The sequence below is a fragment of the Phyllostomus discolor genome, chromosome 2, assembly GCF_004126475.2.
Source record: "Phyllostomus discolor isolate MPI-MPIP mPhyDis1 chromosome 2, mPhyDis1.pri.v3, whole genome shotgun sequence".
NCBI lineage: Eukaryota > Metazoa > Chordata > Mammalia > Chiroptera > Phyllostomidae > Phyllostomus > Phyllostomus discolor.
In genome coordinates, this window is record NC_040904.2 from 159,893,402 (window position 1) to 159,910,679 (window position 17,278).

Genomic DNA, 17,278 nt, shown 5'->3' on the forward strand with positions numbered 1-17,278 from the left:
TATACTTGGCTCCTTTACTCCAAGGGCCCTTGGCTCCTTTTAATCAGGAGGTGGCTGCAGTGGGATACCTGACCCAGGAAGGGTTACATTGCAAAATGTAAGTATGCAAGCTCTTTGGATGTGCATAGACTGGGTGGTGATTACAACTATAACCTGGAACGCAGGGCTGTGAGAGTGACAGGCCAAATGTGTATGGACTCCTGTGAGAGTTTGAGACTGCACACAAATCTGTAGGTCACCAAGAGTTTGGGATTGCAACTGAGACCTGGCTTGCCACATTCTCCCAGCACCAACACCCATTTTAATTAGCCACCTCCCACAGGAGGCCCTGGGAGTCTCGATGCTTGTTAAGGTCTCTACCTCCACCTGGCTGGGGAATCTTAGCAGAGGCTGGCTGGCAGAGCCAATAGGCCAACGCTAGAGGGGGTGTCTGGTACAGGAGGTAGTGCTGTCCCAGGCTGTGGGTTTGAAACTCACCAGTCAGGAAGTGAGGCCGACAGACGGAAGGGCGGGCAGGGGCGGGGAGTTCTGGGGCACAGCAGAAGGGGCCTTCTGGGTTTTGGGGGCTGCAGGGCCATGGGCTTCATTGCCAGAGGTTGCTGTTAGCCTGGCAAGACAGGACTGGGTAACATGCACGCCCAAAGGCAGTTGGCTGTAGCTGCAGTGAGAGCAGAAGTCAGACGACATGAGGTAGCCAGGCAGGCTCTAAACCGCCTCAGGAAACTGGCAGAAAAGGTGGGCGACTCAGAACTTCGGGACAGCATCCAGGCCTCACTGAACAGCGTACGAGGTAAGACAAGGGTTAGCTCCCAACTTGGGTGTATTGGGGACCAGCAGGGGCATAGAAGGGTTTGCTGGGTCGTACATCATTTCTCAATCAGCCACTGCCTAGTAGCTTCCAAGACGGAGCTGGGATTCAGGGAAAGAATACATTTGGAAAAGATGGGAAAAGATATGGGAGGTGTCATTCTTTCTCTTCCCCCAACTCTGATTCTTCTCCCCGGGGATCAAAATACAGGTCACTGCTGAGCTGACCTTTTTGGAAATGGAGAAGTGGGTGAGCACAGGGAAGACAGGCTGTGATAGACCCGTGGTAGACTTGGACCCTGCCGGGGGAGTCCAGGGCAGGAAACAGTCTAGGGCAGAAGGTTCTGGGATTGGATAATGTGTTCATTCCCAGGACCCATGAGGGATCAGTGACCTCTTGTTCTCCAGCTGTAGAGAGAAACACACACACATACATACACACATTAAAATTACCACACGGAATCTCAGGCTTCCAGAAACACACTAACATTCACACAGCATGCTCTGCACAGCTGAAGTGCAGAAGGTCCCCAGGACTCTCATCAGTTAGTTCCCTCTGTTCCCCGTGCTCCTGTTCCTGTCTTCCCCCAGCGCACCTTCCGCCCTACCTCCTTAGTGCCATTAGAGCAAGTGATGACAATACAGGAAGGAAGTGCTGCCATGGCAACACCATCCACCACATCCTCCTGCCCACCCCAGCCTTCAGTCCTGTGGTGGGGCCCTGGAAGGAACAGCTCATCCAACCACTAGGCGCCAGCACCAAGGAGCTGATGGAACTGGAGGTCTCTCCAGATGAAAGGAGGTTCTCCTTTCATCACCTCCGTGGTGGCAAACAACTAATATAAGTGGGCTCCTTCGCTCATGAAAGGTGTCTGGGAGAAACATGTCCTCCATCATATCCTGGTCTCTTTCAGCCTCTCCATTCTTAGAGGCCTACTTGGGGGTGGCAGATGGGGGCAGTCAAGAAGCCATTCTTTCCATCAGGGGTACCTTCTGCCAGGTCTCTCAGATGGTGAAGGCTACCAGAGCATAACTGCAGAAGGAACAGTTTGGTCCCGGTTCCTAAGGGAACAGTCTGACGATACCCTTGCCATTGCCCTTCTGAGGTTAGTGCTGCCTGTCCTCCGCCTTTTGACAAGAAGGGCAGCTGACACCTTCCCCACAATATTAATTGTTGGAAAGGCAGACCCAGGGGGAGTGGCCCCACAGGGACTTCCAGGGAGGAACTCCAAGCCCCACCACTGCAGAAAAGAAAAGATGGGGGAACAGATGTTTAGGCCTGTAGAGGAGCTCTGCTTAGCTCTGGGGAAGCAGGGGGAGAAGAGGGATGTATGCAGAAATCTCTGAGAAGACTCCACTCTTCCTGAGTGATTCGTTTCACTCTTCCCTGAGAGACAGGGTGCTGTTTCCTTTGAATATAAAGGAAAACTGAGGCTACTAGTGGGAGGAAGAGAAATTAAGCCAGGATCAAAATTTCCGTCACTCTTTCAGAAAGGACTGCTGAAGAGACCTGTCTTGGGGAGGGTGTCATCCTGGCGCTGCGGGAGCAGAGGTGGGGTGGGGGCACCGGGCAAAAGGCTGCTGACCTTGGGACAGGCCCGCGGAGGGATTGGGTACAGGTCTTGGGAGAAACAAAGGGCATCCAGCGTCTTGGTACGCCCCCCCACCCTCAACCCCTACCAGGCCCGAGCGAGTGTGCCGCCGGCTCCTGCCTCCAAGAGCCGCCCACGACTGCACTATTATAGTCTCGGCTGCGTCAGGAGGATGGGACGCCAAATTAGGGGAACGCTGAGACTCCCCAAGTCCAGGGGTGCGGGGAGACCTCGCCAGGCTCCAGTCGCACCCCTGCTGGGTCTTGGTCTCTGTTCCCCAGTGGCCTAACCCCTTAATCCTTCTTTCCGGGCTTGAGGACAGTGAGCCTTGAACTCCAGGGTCCCTAGAGGGGTGGAAGATACAGAGCAGACGTTTTCCTCTTTAACCTTCTAAACGAGCCCCACCCCGAAAACCTCAGGAGACTGAATAAGAACCCAAAAGAATCTGGCTCCCGCTGTCTCAACTGAGGGGCTCCTCATATTCGGGGGCGCTAAATACCCACATGTGGGTAACCAGATGTGAAGGTGGGGCCTCCATGACCCCCAAATTCCATGGCAGACCCCCCCACACACCACCATAAACATCGATCCCTCCTCTCTGCTTATCCCCGCTGTTTCTGAGGCACTCTTGGAGCTACGGTTGCTATGGAGACCATGCTTTTTGGTATGGGGGGTGCCAGTCTGTAGATATATTCCTTCTCTTTCCACCTCGAGCGGGAGCCTTTGATTTACTTTTCAGCCTGGGCCCCTCCGAGTCCCCAGATGTGTCCCTGCATGAGGCAGCCCCCTCCTTCCTATTCTGTGAAGTTCCATGTTTGTCCCCATCTCCAGGGAACACTATTCAAGTTCACTTTGGGACAGTTGGGTTCAAGGCATGTCCCCATCGATGTATTGCGTGAGAGGAGGTGGACGTGGGCGACGGGGCCGGTTTATGGGGAAAGGAACACATGCAAGTACGTGGGGGAGACAAGTAAGGTCCTGGGAAAAGGATTTCGGGGTTCTTCACTTTCCAACCTCAGCTTCTCCAGAATTAGCAGTGACCCCGAATTTGCTCCGTTTGCGCGGCGGACTGTTCACCCATAGACTGAGTTTTACCCAGGTCCTTAAACGCCACACCCAGCAGTCTCGGTCCCTAACTGCTGTGCTAGGGGAGGGGGCTAGGTTGTCTGAGTGGGTGAGTCCAAGTTCCAGGAAATCCAGCCCAGGGTTTGGGAGGGAAATCCAGTCCTGGATTTTGCGCCGCCTTCGCAGACAGCAGAGCTGGTAGAGAGAAGGTGGGGGGATGATGGGGGGGGCCGCCTCCTCCCCAATGTGAGGGGAGCGCCCGGACACAGCGCGCATCCGGACCCAGCCGAGCCCCGGCGAGCCCCCCCGCCCCCGACCCTCCGTCCGGATCTCACGCCCCTCCCCTCCCAGACCCTATACCCGTGGGTTCCCACCCCCTCCGGCTTCCCTCCTTCCTCCCCCGCCGGCGCCTGTATCTCCATCCCCAGCATCCTCCCCTTGCCCCTGCGAATCCCCTGCACGACCAGCCCCATTGGCTTCCCACCCTCCTGAAGACCCCCTCTCCGATCCCCATCCGCGGCCTCCGTCCCTTTAGTCCCCGTTCCCCGCCTCTGCCGCCCCCGCACCGGCTCCCCTTCTCCCCCGGCCTCAGGTCCCCCTGTTCTGCCCCCTTTCCCTCCCTGTCCCCTATTTGCCCCCACTGCCGTCCTCCCCGTCCTCCCCCGCCCATCCCAGCGCCCCCAACCAGGCCGGGGTGCACGGTCCGGCGCGCCTCCCTGGAGCAGCACCAAGGTCCCGGGGCTCCGACGGGGTGGGGGCGCAGGGCGGGGAGCATGGGGAGGGGGCGCCCCGTGTGATGGGAGGGGGGCGCAAGCGGAGGCGGCGGAGGCGGCGGCGACAGCGGAGCCTGGCCGGGGGCTCAGCGGGGTCCGGGGGCTGGGGGCAGCGAGCAGGGCGGCCCCATGGCCGGGCCCCCCTGAGGCAGTCCGGGGGACTCCTCTCCCCTCCCCAGCTCGGGGGTCTCGGGGCCCCATGAGCCGGGGCGCGGGCGCGCTTCAGCGCCGGACAACGACCTACCTCATCTCGCTGACCCTGGTCAAGCTCGAGTCGGTGCCTCCGCCGCCGCCTTCCCCGTCTGCGGCCGCAGCAGGCGCCCCCGGGACCAGAGGTGCGGAGACCGGGGATCCTGGCAGCCCCCGAGGCGCGGAGGAGCCGGGCAAGAAGCGGCATGAGCGTCTCTTCCACCGGCAGGATGCGCTGTGGATCAGCACAAGCAGCGCGGGTGCCGGGGGCGCGGAGGGCGCGGAGACCCCCGCCCTGTCCCCGGCTCCCGCCAGTCCGGCCCGCCCCGTCTCCCCGGCTCCCGGCCGCCGCCTTTCCCTCTGGGCCACCCCTCCAGTGCCCCCGCTTTCCGGAGGGCTGAGTCCCGACCCCAAGCCCGGAGCCGCCTCCCGGCGCCCCCTGCTCAGCAGCCCGAGCTGGGGGGGCCCAGAACCTGAAGGCCGGGCGGGAGGCGGCGTCCCCGGCTCGTCCTCCCCGCACCCGGGCACTGGCACCCGGAGGCTTAAGGTGGCGCCTCCTCCACCTGCTCCCAAGCCTTGCAAGACGGTGACCACGAGTGGCGCCAAAGCCGGCGGGGGCAAGGGCGTCGGTAGCCGCCTGTCGTGGCCCGAAAGCGAAGGCAAGCCTAAGGTCAAGGGGTCAAAGAGCAGCGCCGGGACTGGAGCTGCTGCCGCTGTCGGGGCAGGGGGAGCTGCAGCCGCGACCTCCGTTGGGGTCGGGGCTGGGCCCGGAGCCCGAGGCAAGCTGTCCCCTCGAAAAGGCAAGAGTAAGACCTTGGACAACAGTGACTTGCACCCGGGACCACCTGCCGGCTCTCCTCCTCCACTAACCATCCCAGCAACCCTGGCTCCAGCCACTATTGTCACCGCCGCCTCCGCGCAGCCAACTGGGCCTGTGCCTCCAATCACTCTGGAGCCCCCAGCTCCGGGGCTGAAACGGGGCCGGGAGGGGGGCCGAGCATCCACTCGGGATCGCAAGATGCTCAAGTTTATCAGCGGCATCTTCACCAAGAGCACAGGGGGGCCTCCTGGTTCCGGGCCCCCTGCTGGACCCCCAGGCCTGTCTTCTGGCAGCGGGTCCAGGGAGCTGCTGGGCACAGAGCTCCGCACCTCCCCTAGTGAGTAGGCCCGGGGTCTGAGACCCGGGAGGGGAGGGCCCCTGGAATGCTGGCTTGGGCTGGGGGAGCCATATGCAGCACTGAACTAGGGAAGCTTCCCTCGTGGGTGGGCAGAGGAACCAGACTGACTTCTCTGCCAAAGCCTGGGCTAAAGAGTAAGAAGTCCTGTCCAGGGTGGGTAGCTACACTGTGCGACGTGAGAAATGACTTGATTTCAGCGGGACTCAGAAAGCCTCAGAGCTCTCTGGGAAAATCAAGCCCTTGGTCCGAGTGACTGTAGGAAATTGCTCCCACAGAAGCCCCAGACCCCACTTCCAACCTCAGATGGAGTCCGGGAGCACAGGAACAGGACTGTGCCTTGCCCAGAGGAACACTGAAGGGGAGGGGGATTGGGAAGCCTCAGTTTCTCCTGAGCACTTGGGGCAGGTGGCATGACAGCGACCTTGCAGGTAGCTCCCCGCCAGGGACAGGTCTTCTTCCCCTGGGCCGAGAGGCGGCTAGTAGGCAGCGAGACGGGTCTCTGTTTCTTTCCATGCAGCAAAGGCAGATTGGGCAGCGAGGGAGTGTGTGGGGACTGGATGGAGCTGAATACCTGACTGTGAAGTGAGAGGGGGTGGATAGGAAGCCTCACTTCTCCCGCTGCCCACCCAGGCCCCAGAGCCTGACTGAGCTCCCCCCAGGGCTGACCCGGAGTGACTCAAGGGGGCGGAGCTGCTGCGAAGGCAATTCTTACCCCCTGGAGACTCGGGAGGGGGTACGGAGAAGGCAGTTTTTCTTTCAGGCGGAGGGGGGTGTCTTGATTTCTTTATTTCCTTCTTCTTCTTCTTTTTCTTTTTTTTTTTTGAAAGAGAGGCGAAGGACTCATGGTTCGGCTCACACTCCCGGAGGGGAGGCAGGTCCAGGGGCGGGGGCGGCCCCCGGGTTTGGCTCTGGAGCGGGTGGGAGCAGATGGCTCCGGATCCCAGAGTTCCCGCCGCAGCTGCGGCACCCCGGGAACGTCCGGCCGGTGTCAGGCGCGGGGGCTGGACCCGGTGGCGGCGGGCGGAAGGAGCATCCATCCTCCTCCCACTCCCCCAGGCCTGTGGCTTCTCTTCGCCAGGGATGGAAGCCCTTCCCCGCAGTTCTTTTGGGGGATGCTTGTGGAGAGGGTTATGGGAGAAGGAGGCATAGAAAAGCCAAGCACCATTCCTTGGGCTGTGGAGAGGAGTCAGGCCTTCAGGCCACCGACCTTGAGAAAGGGAAAGCATATCCCTCACCTCCGTTTCTCTCCTGTGAAATAAGCATTGAGGAAGACTCACTCCCGTCTATGTCCCTGCCCCTCCTCCCAGGGTCTCTCCTGGTGGTCAGACAGGCCTTTGGGTAGGAGACCCTCTTACGTTCTCCTTCCAGAGAGAAGAACCCACCGCTGTCAGAGCCCTGGTCTCCAGGTCTGGGGCAGGGATTTACGTTTGGGGATGTGTTTTAAGGGAGATGCCAACTGAAGTATTTTCGTCTTGCTGACTCTGTTGCTAAGCAACCACTGAGCGGCAGCAACAGCTGTGGGGAGAGCTGGCTAGGATGGGAGGACTGGGGACCACTCTCAAACCTAGTCTTTCCACACAGCTTCCCAGCCTCGGCAGGGTCCTGAGGGTTAAGGAAAGCTGCAGGAGGGGGAGGGGTGACTGAGGGTCTGGAGTCCTGGACCTGGAGTACCCCCTCTTATGGCTCCTTTTCCCTTACAGAGGCAGTGGCCAATAGCCAGGAATGGACTCTGAGTCGCTCCATTCCTGAACTGCGCCTGGTAGGTAACCCAGTCCCCTTGTCTGAAGAAAGACTGACCTCCTGCCCACTGCATTCTCAACTCCCTGAACTCTGTCTCCTCCTTTCCCTCTCTCTGTGAGAATTGGGGATACATTTTAGTTCCCCTCAGATTCTACCTTCATAGCACCTTCCTGAGGTTTGGTGCACCCTCACAACTTTTTCTCTAGTCTCCTTTCCCCTGTTTATCCATGGCTGTCTTCCAGGCTTCGCCTCATTTCCGACATCTCCCTTATAGCCTTTCATGTTCTTCTGCCTAAAATTGGGTTAAACTTTCCAACCAGTGCCTAGGGCTGTGACATGCCTCCCTACCCCCCGTACACACATCTAGTATGCTTTCTAGACAGCACAGCACACACACACACACACACTGTACTGAGTTGCCAGCGTTCTTCAGCTCATGGGTCACTTTGAAAGCTTGGGGGTATTTCTCACTGCACTCCTGGCCTGCCCCTCCCAAATGTTCTCTGCTGACCGTCATCCAGGCCCCATAGGCCATCCTTGGATGGTTTCACACTGCCGGGTCTCTTTAAGTTCTCCAGACTCAAGCATCCTGCCTCCCCTTAATCCCCACAATCTGCTCTACAACCTTGTCCTCAGGGTGTACTGGGTGACGCCAGGAGCGGGAAGTCATCGCTCATCCATCGATTCCTGACCGGTTCATACCAGGTGCTGGAGAAGACAGAGAGTGAGTTCTCAGAAGCCATAGTAACCTAAAGATTGGGCTCAGGGACCCAGATCAGTGACTAGGCAGTGTGACCAATGACCAGGCAGGTATGGAGACCAGAGGGAAGGGTGAGGCCACGACAGCTAAAAGTAGAGGAGTCGTGGGGTGGTCTGGTGACGCGTGACCTCCGACCTCCCACTTCCAACCCTTCTGGACAGGTGAGCAGCACAAGAAGGAGATGTTGGTAGATGGACAGACTCATCTGGTGTTGATCCGAGAGGAAGCTGGGGCACCTGATGCCAAGGTGAGGGGTGAGGTGTGGGGTAGACAGCACTGGCTGGGGGAGAGGACCCCGGTTTCCCAGGTCTAACGGGGAATGCCATTCACTTGTTTGACTCTCTATGTGCTCCCTCACCCCCCGCAAGTTCTCAGGCTGGGCAGATGCTGTGATCTTGGTCTTCAGCCTGGAGGATGAGAACAGTTTCCAGGCCGTGAGCCGTCTCCACGGGCAGCTGAGCTCCCTTCGGGGGGAGGGACGAGGAGGCCTGGCGTTGGCACTGGTGGGGACACAAGGTAAGGAGGGGCTGGGAAGGTGCTACTGATAGCTGCTGGGGTGCTGCCCAACATACAAGAGAACTTGGTAAGGTGTGCAAACGGTCACATGGATTCCAGTTATCTTCTAGAGGAAGCCTGGTCTCCAGATAAGAGAGCCATTAAACCAACACAAACTTCCCAAGAGCTGAGCAGAGAAAAGGAGGCTCTCCAGCGGGGAGGGGACAGCTAGAGTCGCAGTCTGCTGTGTCTCAGGTGTCACCTACCTTGTGTGCTTACGCTGCCATTTCCTGATGCCACCACCATGGAAAACAGTCTCAGGCCCTAGTGCCTGTAGAAAGCCTTTTCCATAGCTCTCTTGCTTGCCTGGGCTGATACCTTTTAAACAAACCATTTAAAACAAGGAGAAAATAGGAATGAAATGATGGAGAAAACACAGAGGCAGAAAACATTTCAGTTCTCAAAGAAGTGATTCAGAGGTGCCCAGACTCTCCACCAGGGCCAGGGAAAGCTTCGTTCACTACCCACCCGTGTCAAGCTGGTAGGGCTTTCTGTCTGGGTGCCTATCCCGCAGGTGCCTGCTTCCACCTGTCGCTCGGCTCCAGGTTTCCCTTGGCAGAGTGAGCAGTCCACCTGTTACCCACGGACAGTCATCCTTTTCCTCGTTCGTGTGCCACTCAGTTCTGGGTTCGCTGGGTTTGCAGGACAGGGAGATTGTCACTTGTGAGTCTCAGCCATTTTAGAACGGCTCCCCTGTCAGGGAGCCCCACTCAACCCTGGAGCATTTTTTCTGAAGACACACAGCCTACTTGTAATGCAGCTGGGCACGTGAGCCGGGCCCAGCACTCACAAAAGGCTTACATACTCCATTCCACCTGGTCTCAGGAGAGACATTCCCTCAGATCCTGTCCTTAGAGGACCCAGCCTCGGACTGGAGCCCAAGGGAAAGGAAGCAGGGAAAACGGGGAAGAGGTGCCAGTCCTGCTTCTTTCCTGTCCCTCAGACAGGATCAGTGCTTCCTCCCCTCGGGTGGTGGGCGATGCCCGCGCCAGGGCCCTGTGCGCCGACATGAAACGCTGCAGCTACTACGAGACTTGTGCGACCTACGGGCTCAACGTGGACCGGGTCTTCCAGGAGGGTGAGTGTGGTGGTCCCAGCACGCGTGGGGAACAGAGAGCTGGCGGCCTGGGATGTTTTTAGAAGATGTGCATCCAGGCCTCTCTCTGAGTGATAGGTCATCTGCCTGTGTGGGAGGGAGGAGGGATCAAGGACGTCACAGAAGTTTTGCTTAGTAACCACAAGGTCTTCCTGGGCTGGAGGAGGTGGCAAGGTTCCATGTAGCATGGAGGCCACAGTGACAAGAAAGTAGGGGCCCGTGTTATCTCTTGGGGATTTCTCACAGCTGGGTGCTGAAGGGTGTTCTTGGGTGTCCACCCCGCTCACCCCCCTTTCCCCTCCCCTCTTCAGTGGCCCAGAAGGTGGTGACCTTGCGCAAACAGCAACAGCTACTGGCTGCCTGCAAGTCCCTGCCCAGCTCCCCAAGCCACTCAGCTGCTTCCACCCCTGTAGCTGGGCAGGTGAGTTGATGTTTCAGGGTCCACAGAGGGACTGGTAAGAGTCAGAGAGTGACTGCTCACCCAAGGACGAGTACGGAGTACCCAAGGAGGTTGTGGGGGGGGGGGGGCAGGTGGAAATGGTAGTGACACCATGTGTAGAAAGTGCTTCGGACTGGAAAGTGACAAAAGTTTTAAACATTGTTTGCAATGTCCTCGAGCAAGTCACCTAAACCTCCCAAGGTGGTCAGGAAACTTATGTGGCATAAAAACTTGTGAAGCCAACTTTGTAAAATCTGCAGCACTGGGACAATGCTAGTGAGGAGTTTTCTTATTAACATTGATACAAATAAATGGTGATGACATAAAACATATTTCTCAGATTCCTCATAAATGGGCGTAACTGCAGCTTGGTGGGGTGGGAGCATCTCAGCTGTTTTGATTTCTCCAGGCTAGCAACGGGGGCCACACTAGCGACTACTCTTCCTCCCTCCCGTCGTCACCCAACGTCGGCCACCGAGAGCTGCGAGCTGAGGCAGCGGCTGTGGCTGGGCTGAGCACCCCAGGGTCCCTGCACCGGGCAGCCAAGCGCAGGACCAGCCTTTTTGCGGTATTGGCTGTACTGACCCCTGACCCCTGTCCCATTACCTGCCCATCTTCTGGGGTCCCTAGACCTCTCTATTGGGGCCTTTTTCATCTGTCTTCCCTGTACCTCCATCAGTGTATCCCTCCATCCATCCTCTAACTGATGCCAATAACCATTCCAGAATCGGCGGGGCAGTGACTCTGAGAAGCGGAGCTTGGACAGCCGGGGAGAGACGACAGGGAGTGGGCGAGCCATCCCCATTAAACAGGTCGCCCGGGGGTCCAGGAGCTGAGGGCGGGCTCGGGGTAGCTGGTCTTAAGTGGCTTTTCATTCACATCTTTTTTCCACACCACAGAGCTTCCTACTAAAGCGAAGTGGCAACTCCTTGAACAAAGAATGGAAGAAGAAATATGTGACCCTGTCCAGCAACGGCTTCCTCCTTTACCACCCCAGCATTAACGTGAGTGGCGGGGTCGGGCTGGGCCTCGCTAGCTCGTCTTAGACGCCCTTCCGGCTCTGCGGGTCTGTGCCTCTGACAAACACTAATGTCACTTCTGGGATGTTCGTCCTGTTCTCTTAAGTTTAGTAAGCGTGTTAAAGGTTACACCTCTGGTGTAAAGGTCACACCTCTGGTGTGACCATGCTGGGGATGAAAAGGTACCTATGTCTCCCCAGGAACTTTCAGTCTAGTGGGAGAGGATGGAAAGGACCTCCACCCCGCCTGCCATTCAGGGAGTCCCCTAGAAGCTCAGCCCCGCCCAGTCAGTTCCCAGATCCCCCTCTCCAGTCCCTCTCTATTCCCTGCTACTTGTTGCTTCCCGGCAACACCGAAGACCCCACCCTTCCCTACACCCTCAACCCCTGCGCCCCTCCAGGACTACATCCACAGCACCCACGGCAAGGAGATGGACTTGCTACGAACAACGGTCAAAGTCCCCGGCAAGCGGCCTCCACGGGCCATCTCTGCTTTTGGCCCCTCGGCCAGCATCAACGGGCTGGTCAAGGACATGAGCACTGTCCAGATGGGCGAAGGCCCTGGTGAGTGGGGCTCATGACTAAGGTGCAGGAGAGGGGCGGGGGCCAGGGGGAGAGGAGGCGTAGTAGGGAAGCAGGGGTGGGACTTGGGTGAGAAAGTAGGTGATAAAGGAGTACCACCAAGGCATGGACCCAGAGACTGAGTGGCTCACTGAGGTGTGTACCTTTCACTGCTTCCGACAGAAGCCACTACTCCCACCCCAAGTCCCAGCCCCAGCCCTGGTTCCCTGCAGCCACCGCCAGACCAGACATCCAAGCACCTGCTGAAGCCAGACCGGAATTTGGCCCGAGCCCTCAGCACCGGTCAGTGAGGACCCATCCTCCATCCACTGTCTTCCAAAGCCAAGTGGGGTGCGGGTGGGAGTGAAACTGGAGTGGAAGCACGGAGGCTGGGACCCAGTGCGTGAGTGGGCACATTCGACATCTACTGGGCGCCAGGTGCCAAGCCCAGCGTTGCCATGTTTACCATACTGTTTAAAGCAAGTCAGTTCCAGAACTAAACTGCTTGAACTTGAATCCTGGCTTGCCGCTCTGGCAAGTTACTTGACATCTCCATGCCTCGGTTTCCTCACTTATAAAACTGAGATAACAGTTTCTACCTGAGAGGGTTGCTTTAAGGCTTAAACAAACTGAGAACATTGTCCAACTCACAGTTAGCCTTCAGTGTTTGGAGAGTTTGTGTGTGTGTGTATATATATATTTTTTTTCTTTATTTAAAATAACAAGTAACATTGTAACAAATAATCCTCACAACAACCTTGTCAGGGCAAGATTATTATTCCCATTTTTGGGATGAAGAAACTGAGGCTCAGAAGATTAAGTGACTTGCTCTAGGTCTCAAGGCCAGTAAGTGGCAGAGCCAGGACCTGAATACAGGTCAGCCTCTAAGCCACTCATCCGCCCACCTCCTCAGGAGTAATCCAGGGGGACTTCCCGGAGAAGGCCAACCGAGAAGAGGGGCACTAAAATGCCAAAGCTAGTTCAGGGGAGGAGAAAGGCTATGTGAAATCAGGAAATCTGTGGGGGGCGGCTGAGGCAGCTGTGTCCCTCTTCCTAAGACTGTACCCCATCCGGAGACCTGAGCCCCCTGAGCCGGGAACCTCCCCCTTCTCCCATGGTGAAGAAGCAGAGGAGGAAAAAGCTGACAACACCATCCAAGACTGAAGGCTCGGCTGGGCAGGCTGAAGGTGAGGCCCTGGTGGGCAGTTGTGCCCCACTCTGGACCCGCACCCCCAACTCCAGATCCCTGGCCTAGGTCCTGCAGGAGAAGGAAAAGTGCCTGAGCTGAGTGCTTGACTATCATGACCACTTTGCACATAATTTAGTGAAAAAATGGATGGACACCCTCAGCCCTTGGCCTTCCTCCCATTGCCTGGTCAATGCCTTTCACCCCAGAATTCCCCTGTCCCCGTGTTCAATGACCTCCGTAAGTCTGTAGCTCCTGCTCACTCTCCTAGTGACCGTCTAGTGTCTGTTCCTGCCCTCAGCTCTGCCTACCACCCCAGCTCCTGCACCCAGAAGCCCCCGTGGCCCCCCAGGGACTCAGCCCCTGACCTCAGTGTCCCCCATTGACTCCTCAGCTCCTGGACCCTGTGGCCACCCAGCCCCTGTTCCCAGTAACTTCCTATGATTGGCAAGCTCCCCTGGCAGCTCTTGACCACAGTGATACCCATTCCTGAACCCAGTGAAGCCCCCAGACCCTCAAGACTTCTGAACTGCAGGCCCCCCATCCCAGGCCTGTGACCCACCCCCTGGACCCTTTCCCCATGTTTACTCAGACCCTGACCCCCCCTTCCCTCCCCAGAGACCCAGCTCCTCACTGGCCATGATAACTGGTCCCCACTGCCCCTGCTCTCTGCTGGGTGCTTGGACCCAGGTTCCAGATCTGCCTGCTCTCATGGCTCTTGGCTTCCGCTCTACTCTGCTCCGGGGCCACTGACTTTAGTTCTGCTTTCTCTCCCCATCTGTCTGTCCTGCTTTGTCTCTGGCACTCTGTCACTCTCTCTCCATCTCTCTATCTGCCTCTTTTTCTCCTTCTTTCTTGGTCTCTTTCTCCATTCTGCTCTCTTCTATCTCTGTCTCCTTCGCTTCGGGAAACCAGCCAAGCGCAAAATGTGGAAACTAAAATCCTTTGGTAGTTTAAGAAATATTTATAAAGCAGGTAACAAGCGGGGAGCTGGGAGGGGCGCTCAGCTGGGGTGCAGAGGGATGGGGGTGCCCCTGCCTCCCCCTGCATGCGCTCGGGCTTCCTGCTCTCCCCCACCCTCTGCTTCCCCAGCCCCTCCGCCCCACTCCCAGGGGCTTGGGACGGACTTCAGGGAGGAGGGTTTGGGGAAGGCAGTTCCTGTTTGAACTCTATCCCTCATGACCCCATCCCATCCCCCCCCCTACCCAGAGGAAAACTTCGAGTTCTTGATCGTGTCCAGCACTGGTCAGACGTGGCACTTTGAGGCAGCCAGTTTTGAGGAGCGGGATGCCTGGGTCCAGGCAATCGAAAGTCAGATCCTAGCCAGTCTGCAATGCTGTGAGAGCAGCAAGGTCAAGGTAATGGGGGCAACAGGGGTTCGGGGGTGCTGGGAAGCAGAGGTGTGAATGAGGGGTCGGAAGAAGGGCTCCCAGGGAGAGTCAGTAATAACTCCCGCTCTTTCTGCAGCTACGCACAGACAGCCAAAGCGAAGCAGTGGCTATCCAGGCGATCCGGAACGCCAAGGGGAACTCTATCTGCGTGGACTGCGGGGCCCCCAGTGAGCGCTAGGGGGCAGTAGAGGGGCCTGGGAGGGAGTGTGGTTCGCTGGAGTTGGCGAATTCCGGGGTGCCCCTGCTTGCTCTGCGGGGAGCCGACCTCTCACTCCTTCCCCAGACCCCACGTGGGCCAGCTTGAACTTGGGCGCACTCATCTGCATCGAGTGTTCTGGCATTCACCGGAACCTGGGAACGCACCTGTCCCGCGTCCGCTCCCTGGACTTGGATGACTGGCCGCGGGAGCTGACCCTGGTGCTGACGGCCATTGGCAACGATATGGCCAACCGTGTGTGGGAGAGCGACACGCGGGGCCGAGCTAAACCCACGCGGGACTCTTCGCGGTATGTGTGAGGGAACAGTTTGGTGTGGGGGAAGGGCTCCCGAGAGGGTCTCCTGGGTTGAGGGCCTCAGTGGGGGTCCCGAGAACCCTTCCCATTGATCCCTGGTCTTGCAGGGAGGAGCGTGAGTCGTGGATTCGCGCCAAGTACGAGCAGCTGCTGTTCCTGGCGCCGCTGGGCACGCCGGAGGAGCCGCTGGGCCGCCAACTGTGGGCTGCGGTGCAGGCCCAGGACGTGGCCGCCGTTCTCCTGCTTCTGGCCCATGCGCGACACGGTCCGCTCGATACCAGCGTAGAGGACCCGCAGCTTCGTTCTCCACTTCACCTGGCAGCCGAGCTCGCCCACGTCGTCATCACGCAGCTGCTGCTGTGGGTACGTGAGAGGGGAGTGGGTAAAGGGGATTTTGAGGGCTCTGTCTCGGGAACAGCCAGGCAGGGGGAGCCTGGTACTCTCAAAGGCACCCTGGAAGTGAGCCTGGAAATCCTAGGGAGTGGCATGCACGTGGCCTCCCGGGGGCTGTGCGGTAACGCGGCCGCTTCCACCCCACAGTACGGAGCCGACGTGGCCGCGCGGGACTCGCAGGGCCGCACCGCGCTGTTTTACGCCCGCCAGGCTGGAAGCCAGCTGTGCGCCGACATCCTGCTGCAGCACGGCTGCCCGGGAGAGGGCGGCAGCACAGCCACCACCCCCAGCGCGGCCACCACTCCCAGCATTACCGCCACGCCCAGCCCCCGCCGCCGGAGCAGCGCTGCCAGCATGGGTCGCGCCGACGCCCCAGTCGCGCTGGTATAGTTGCCCAGCGGGAGAGACGCCCCCACTCCACGGGCCGGGCACGACCGCACCAGGTGGACCGCTGGACAGATGCACTCACTCACCTCCAATCCGCACCCCACCCCGTGAGAGCACTTCTTCCCCCCATGAGGGCACAGCCCCCACGCCTCCCAGGAGACACAAACTCACCTCCCTCTCCCCAACAAGGCATGGAGACCCCAGCTCAATACGCCCCCTCGCCACTGTTTTCACACTGGGATTGCTCTGGGTCTAGCCACTTGGTGTTTCAAGAAGGGGACCCCGCGCTTATCTGCTCCTGGGTCAACTCTGCCCATTAGCGCCCCCTAAGTGCTGGGCGGGGGAGATCCAGTCCTGCCTATGCTTGACAATCGCTGGGCAGGAGCACCTACCCAGGCTGGCTCCTGGGGGCGACGCCAAGCCAGAGGGAGGGCTTAACACGTGGGCGGGCTAGCCCTGGGACTTGGGGCCAATAAGGGGACCTGACCCTTCCATGCTAATCTCACTGCCCAATGAAGGGGGAAGGGCAGCGAGGGGCAGGACCCCTGCTGCCCAAGAGGGGTAGGGGGGTCCCCAACCCTTTCTGTGAAAGGGACCATGAGGAGTGGATATCAAGACATCCCCCCAAACCCACCCATGGATGGAAGCTAAAGGGCTGGGGGAGCCAAGAGCCTGGGTCCCTCCTCACTACTATCTTAGGAGGGAGAAGGGATGGAGTAGGAGCCGACTAAGGGGACTGGGGAGGGGCCTTGTAATTTATTGCTTTGTTCCCCAACAATGGGGCAGGGGCGGGCAGGGGCTTGGGAGGGTGTTTCAGGGTAGGGGAAGCCAAGGGTGGGAAGAGGGTGGGGTGGGGTGGGGGTGCTCTTGGGTTGTGTCTGTGACTGTGACTGCGTAACTGTGACTGTGCAGCGCCCGTGGTGATCTGGGGTAGGGGGCACCCCTACAATGGGACCCCTCCCCCACTAGTTTTCCTATCCAGCCCCTCCCTCCCACTGGAGAAGCTCCAGACCCATCCCTCAACCCCGTGATCCCTCCCAGCCAGGGTAAGAGGATGGGAGGCGGCTGGGAGGGTTTCCAGGCCCCCTGCCCCACCCCCAGAAAGGGGGTGGTGGAGTGGGCTCACCTGGTCCAGCCCTGCCTCCCCCAATCAACCCAGCCTTTGGGTCGTCTGTGTCAGTGGTTTCCGGTCTTATTTTTTTTTTTTTCTGGCTAAAATATTTTGTAAAGGACCAGGTAATTGGAGAGGGGAGGGGGCAGGGGGGAATGGCCCCATCTCCTCCAAGACAGGTGGTGTGAATCTTCTTTAACAGCAATTAAAGAGGAAGTGATTTTGTCTAGGGGGTGAGTTGCTGATCTGTTTTTGAAGAGGTGGGTCAGGGAATGGCCTCGGGCAAGGTGGGGAACTGGAAGTGGGAAAGGGCCACCACCAGAGTGTGTGTCCTGCTGTGGCTGGTGGCAGGGTATTCAGGGTGTCCAAGGGCACTGAGATGGTACTCCACACAGTGGAGGTCAGATACTCCACTGTGTACAGCGGCTCTGGGTGCATGTGGTAGGAGGAGACAGGCAGAGAGTAATGGTGGGGCTCCAAGGAGCAGAGGAGTCCCAGACTTCCAACATGACCCCAGTTCTGGGG

At 58.6% G+C, this 17,278-nt stretch overlaps 1 protein-coding gene across 4 annotated transcripts; it reads left to right on the plus strand.

The window, feature by feature from the left end:
• The first annotated feature begins 523 nt into the window (after positions 1-523).
• AGAP2 (ArfGAP with GTPase domain, ankyrin repeat and PH domain 2) lies at positions 524-16,985 on the plus strand. 4 transcript variants are annotated; one of them, XM_036018737.1, is made up of 19 exons: positions 524-790; positions 7,305-7,363; positions 7,981-8,068; positions 8,266-8,351; positions 8,473-8,620; positions 9,603-9,737; positions 10,067-10,176; positions 10,604-10,762; positions 10,920-11,006; positions 11,094-11,198; positions 11,614-11,776; positions 11,957-12,076; positions 12,832-12,960; positions 13,875-13,934; positions 14,169-14,317; positions 14,427-14,517; positions 14,634-14,856; positions 14,970-15,225; positions 15,403-16,985. In XM_036018737.1, exons 1-19 carry the CDS (start codon positions 631-633, stop codon positions 15,643-15,645), a joined length of 2,571 nt encoding a protein of 856 aa, XP_035874630.1. In that variant the 5' UTR covers positions 524-630; the 3' UTR covers positions 15,646-16,985. The 4 variants fall into 4 exon arrangements, with proteins under 4 accessions (XP_035874630.1, XP_028387469.1, XP_028387468.1 ...); XM_028531667.2 differs by lacking the exon at positions 524-790 and adding an exon at positions 4,265-5,583; XM_028531668.2 differs by lacking the exon at positions 13,875-13,934 and having other exon boundaries at positions 525-790.
• Positions 16,986-17,278: the final 293 nt, after the last annotated feature.

Bases quoted from the DNA above. Each gene is read 5' to 3' on its own strand.
- AGAP2 (XM_028531667.2), top strand. From the start codon at position 4,437: ATGAGCCGGGGCGCGGGCGCGCTTCAGCGCCGGACAACGACCTACCTC. The intron at 8,621-9,602 runs GTAAGGAGGGGC...CCTGTCCCTCAG, and splicing joins GGCACTGGTGGGGACACAAG to ACAGGATCAGTGCTTCCTCC. The intron at 10,763-10,919 runs GTATTGGCTGTA...TAACCATTCCAG, and splicing joins GCAGGACCAGCCTTTTTGCG to AATCGGCGGGGCAGTGACTC.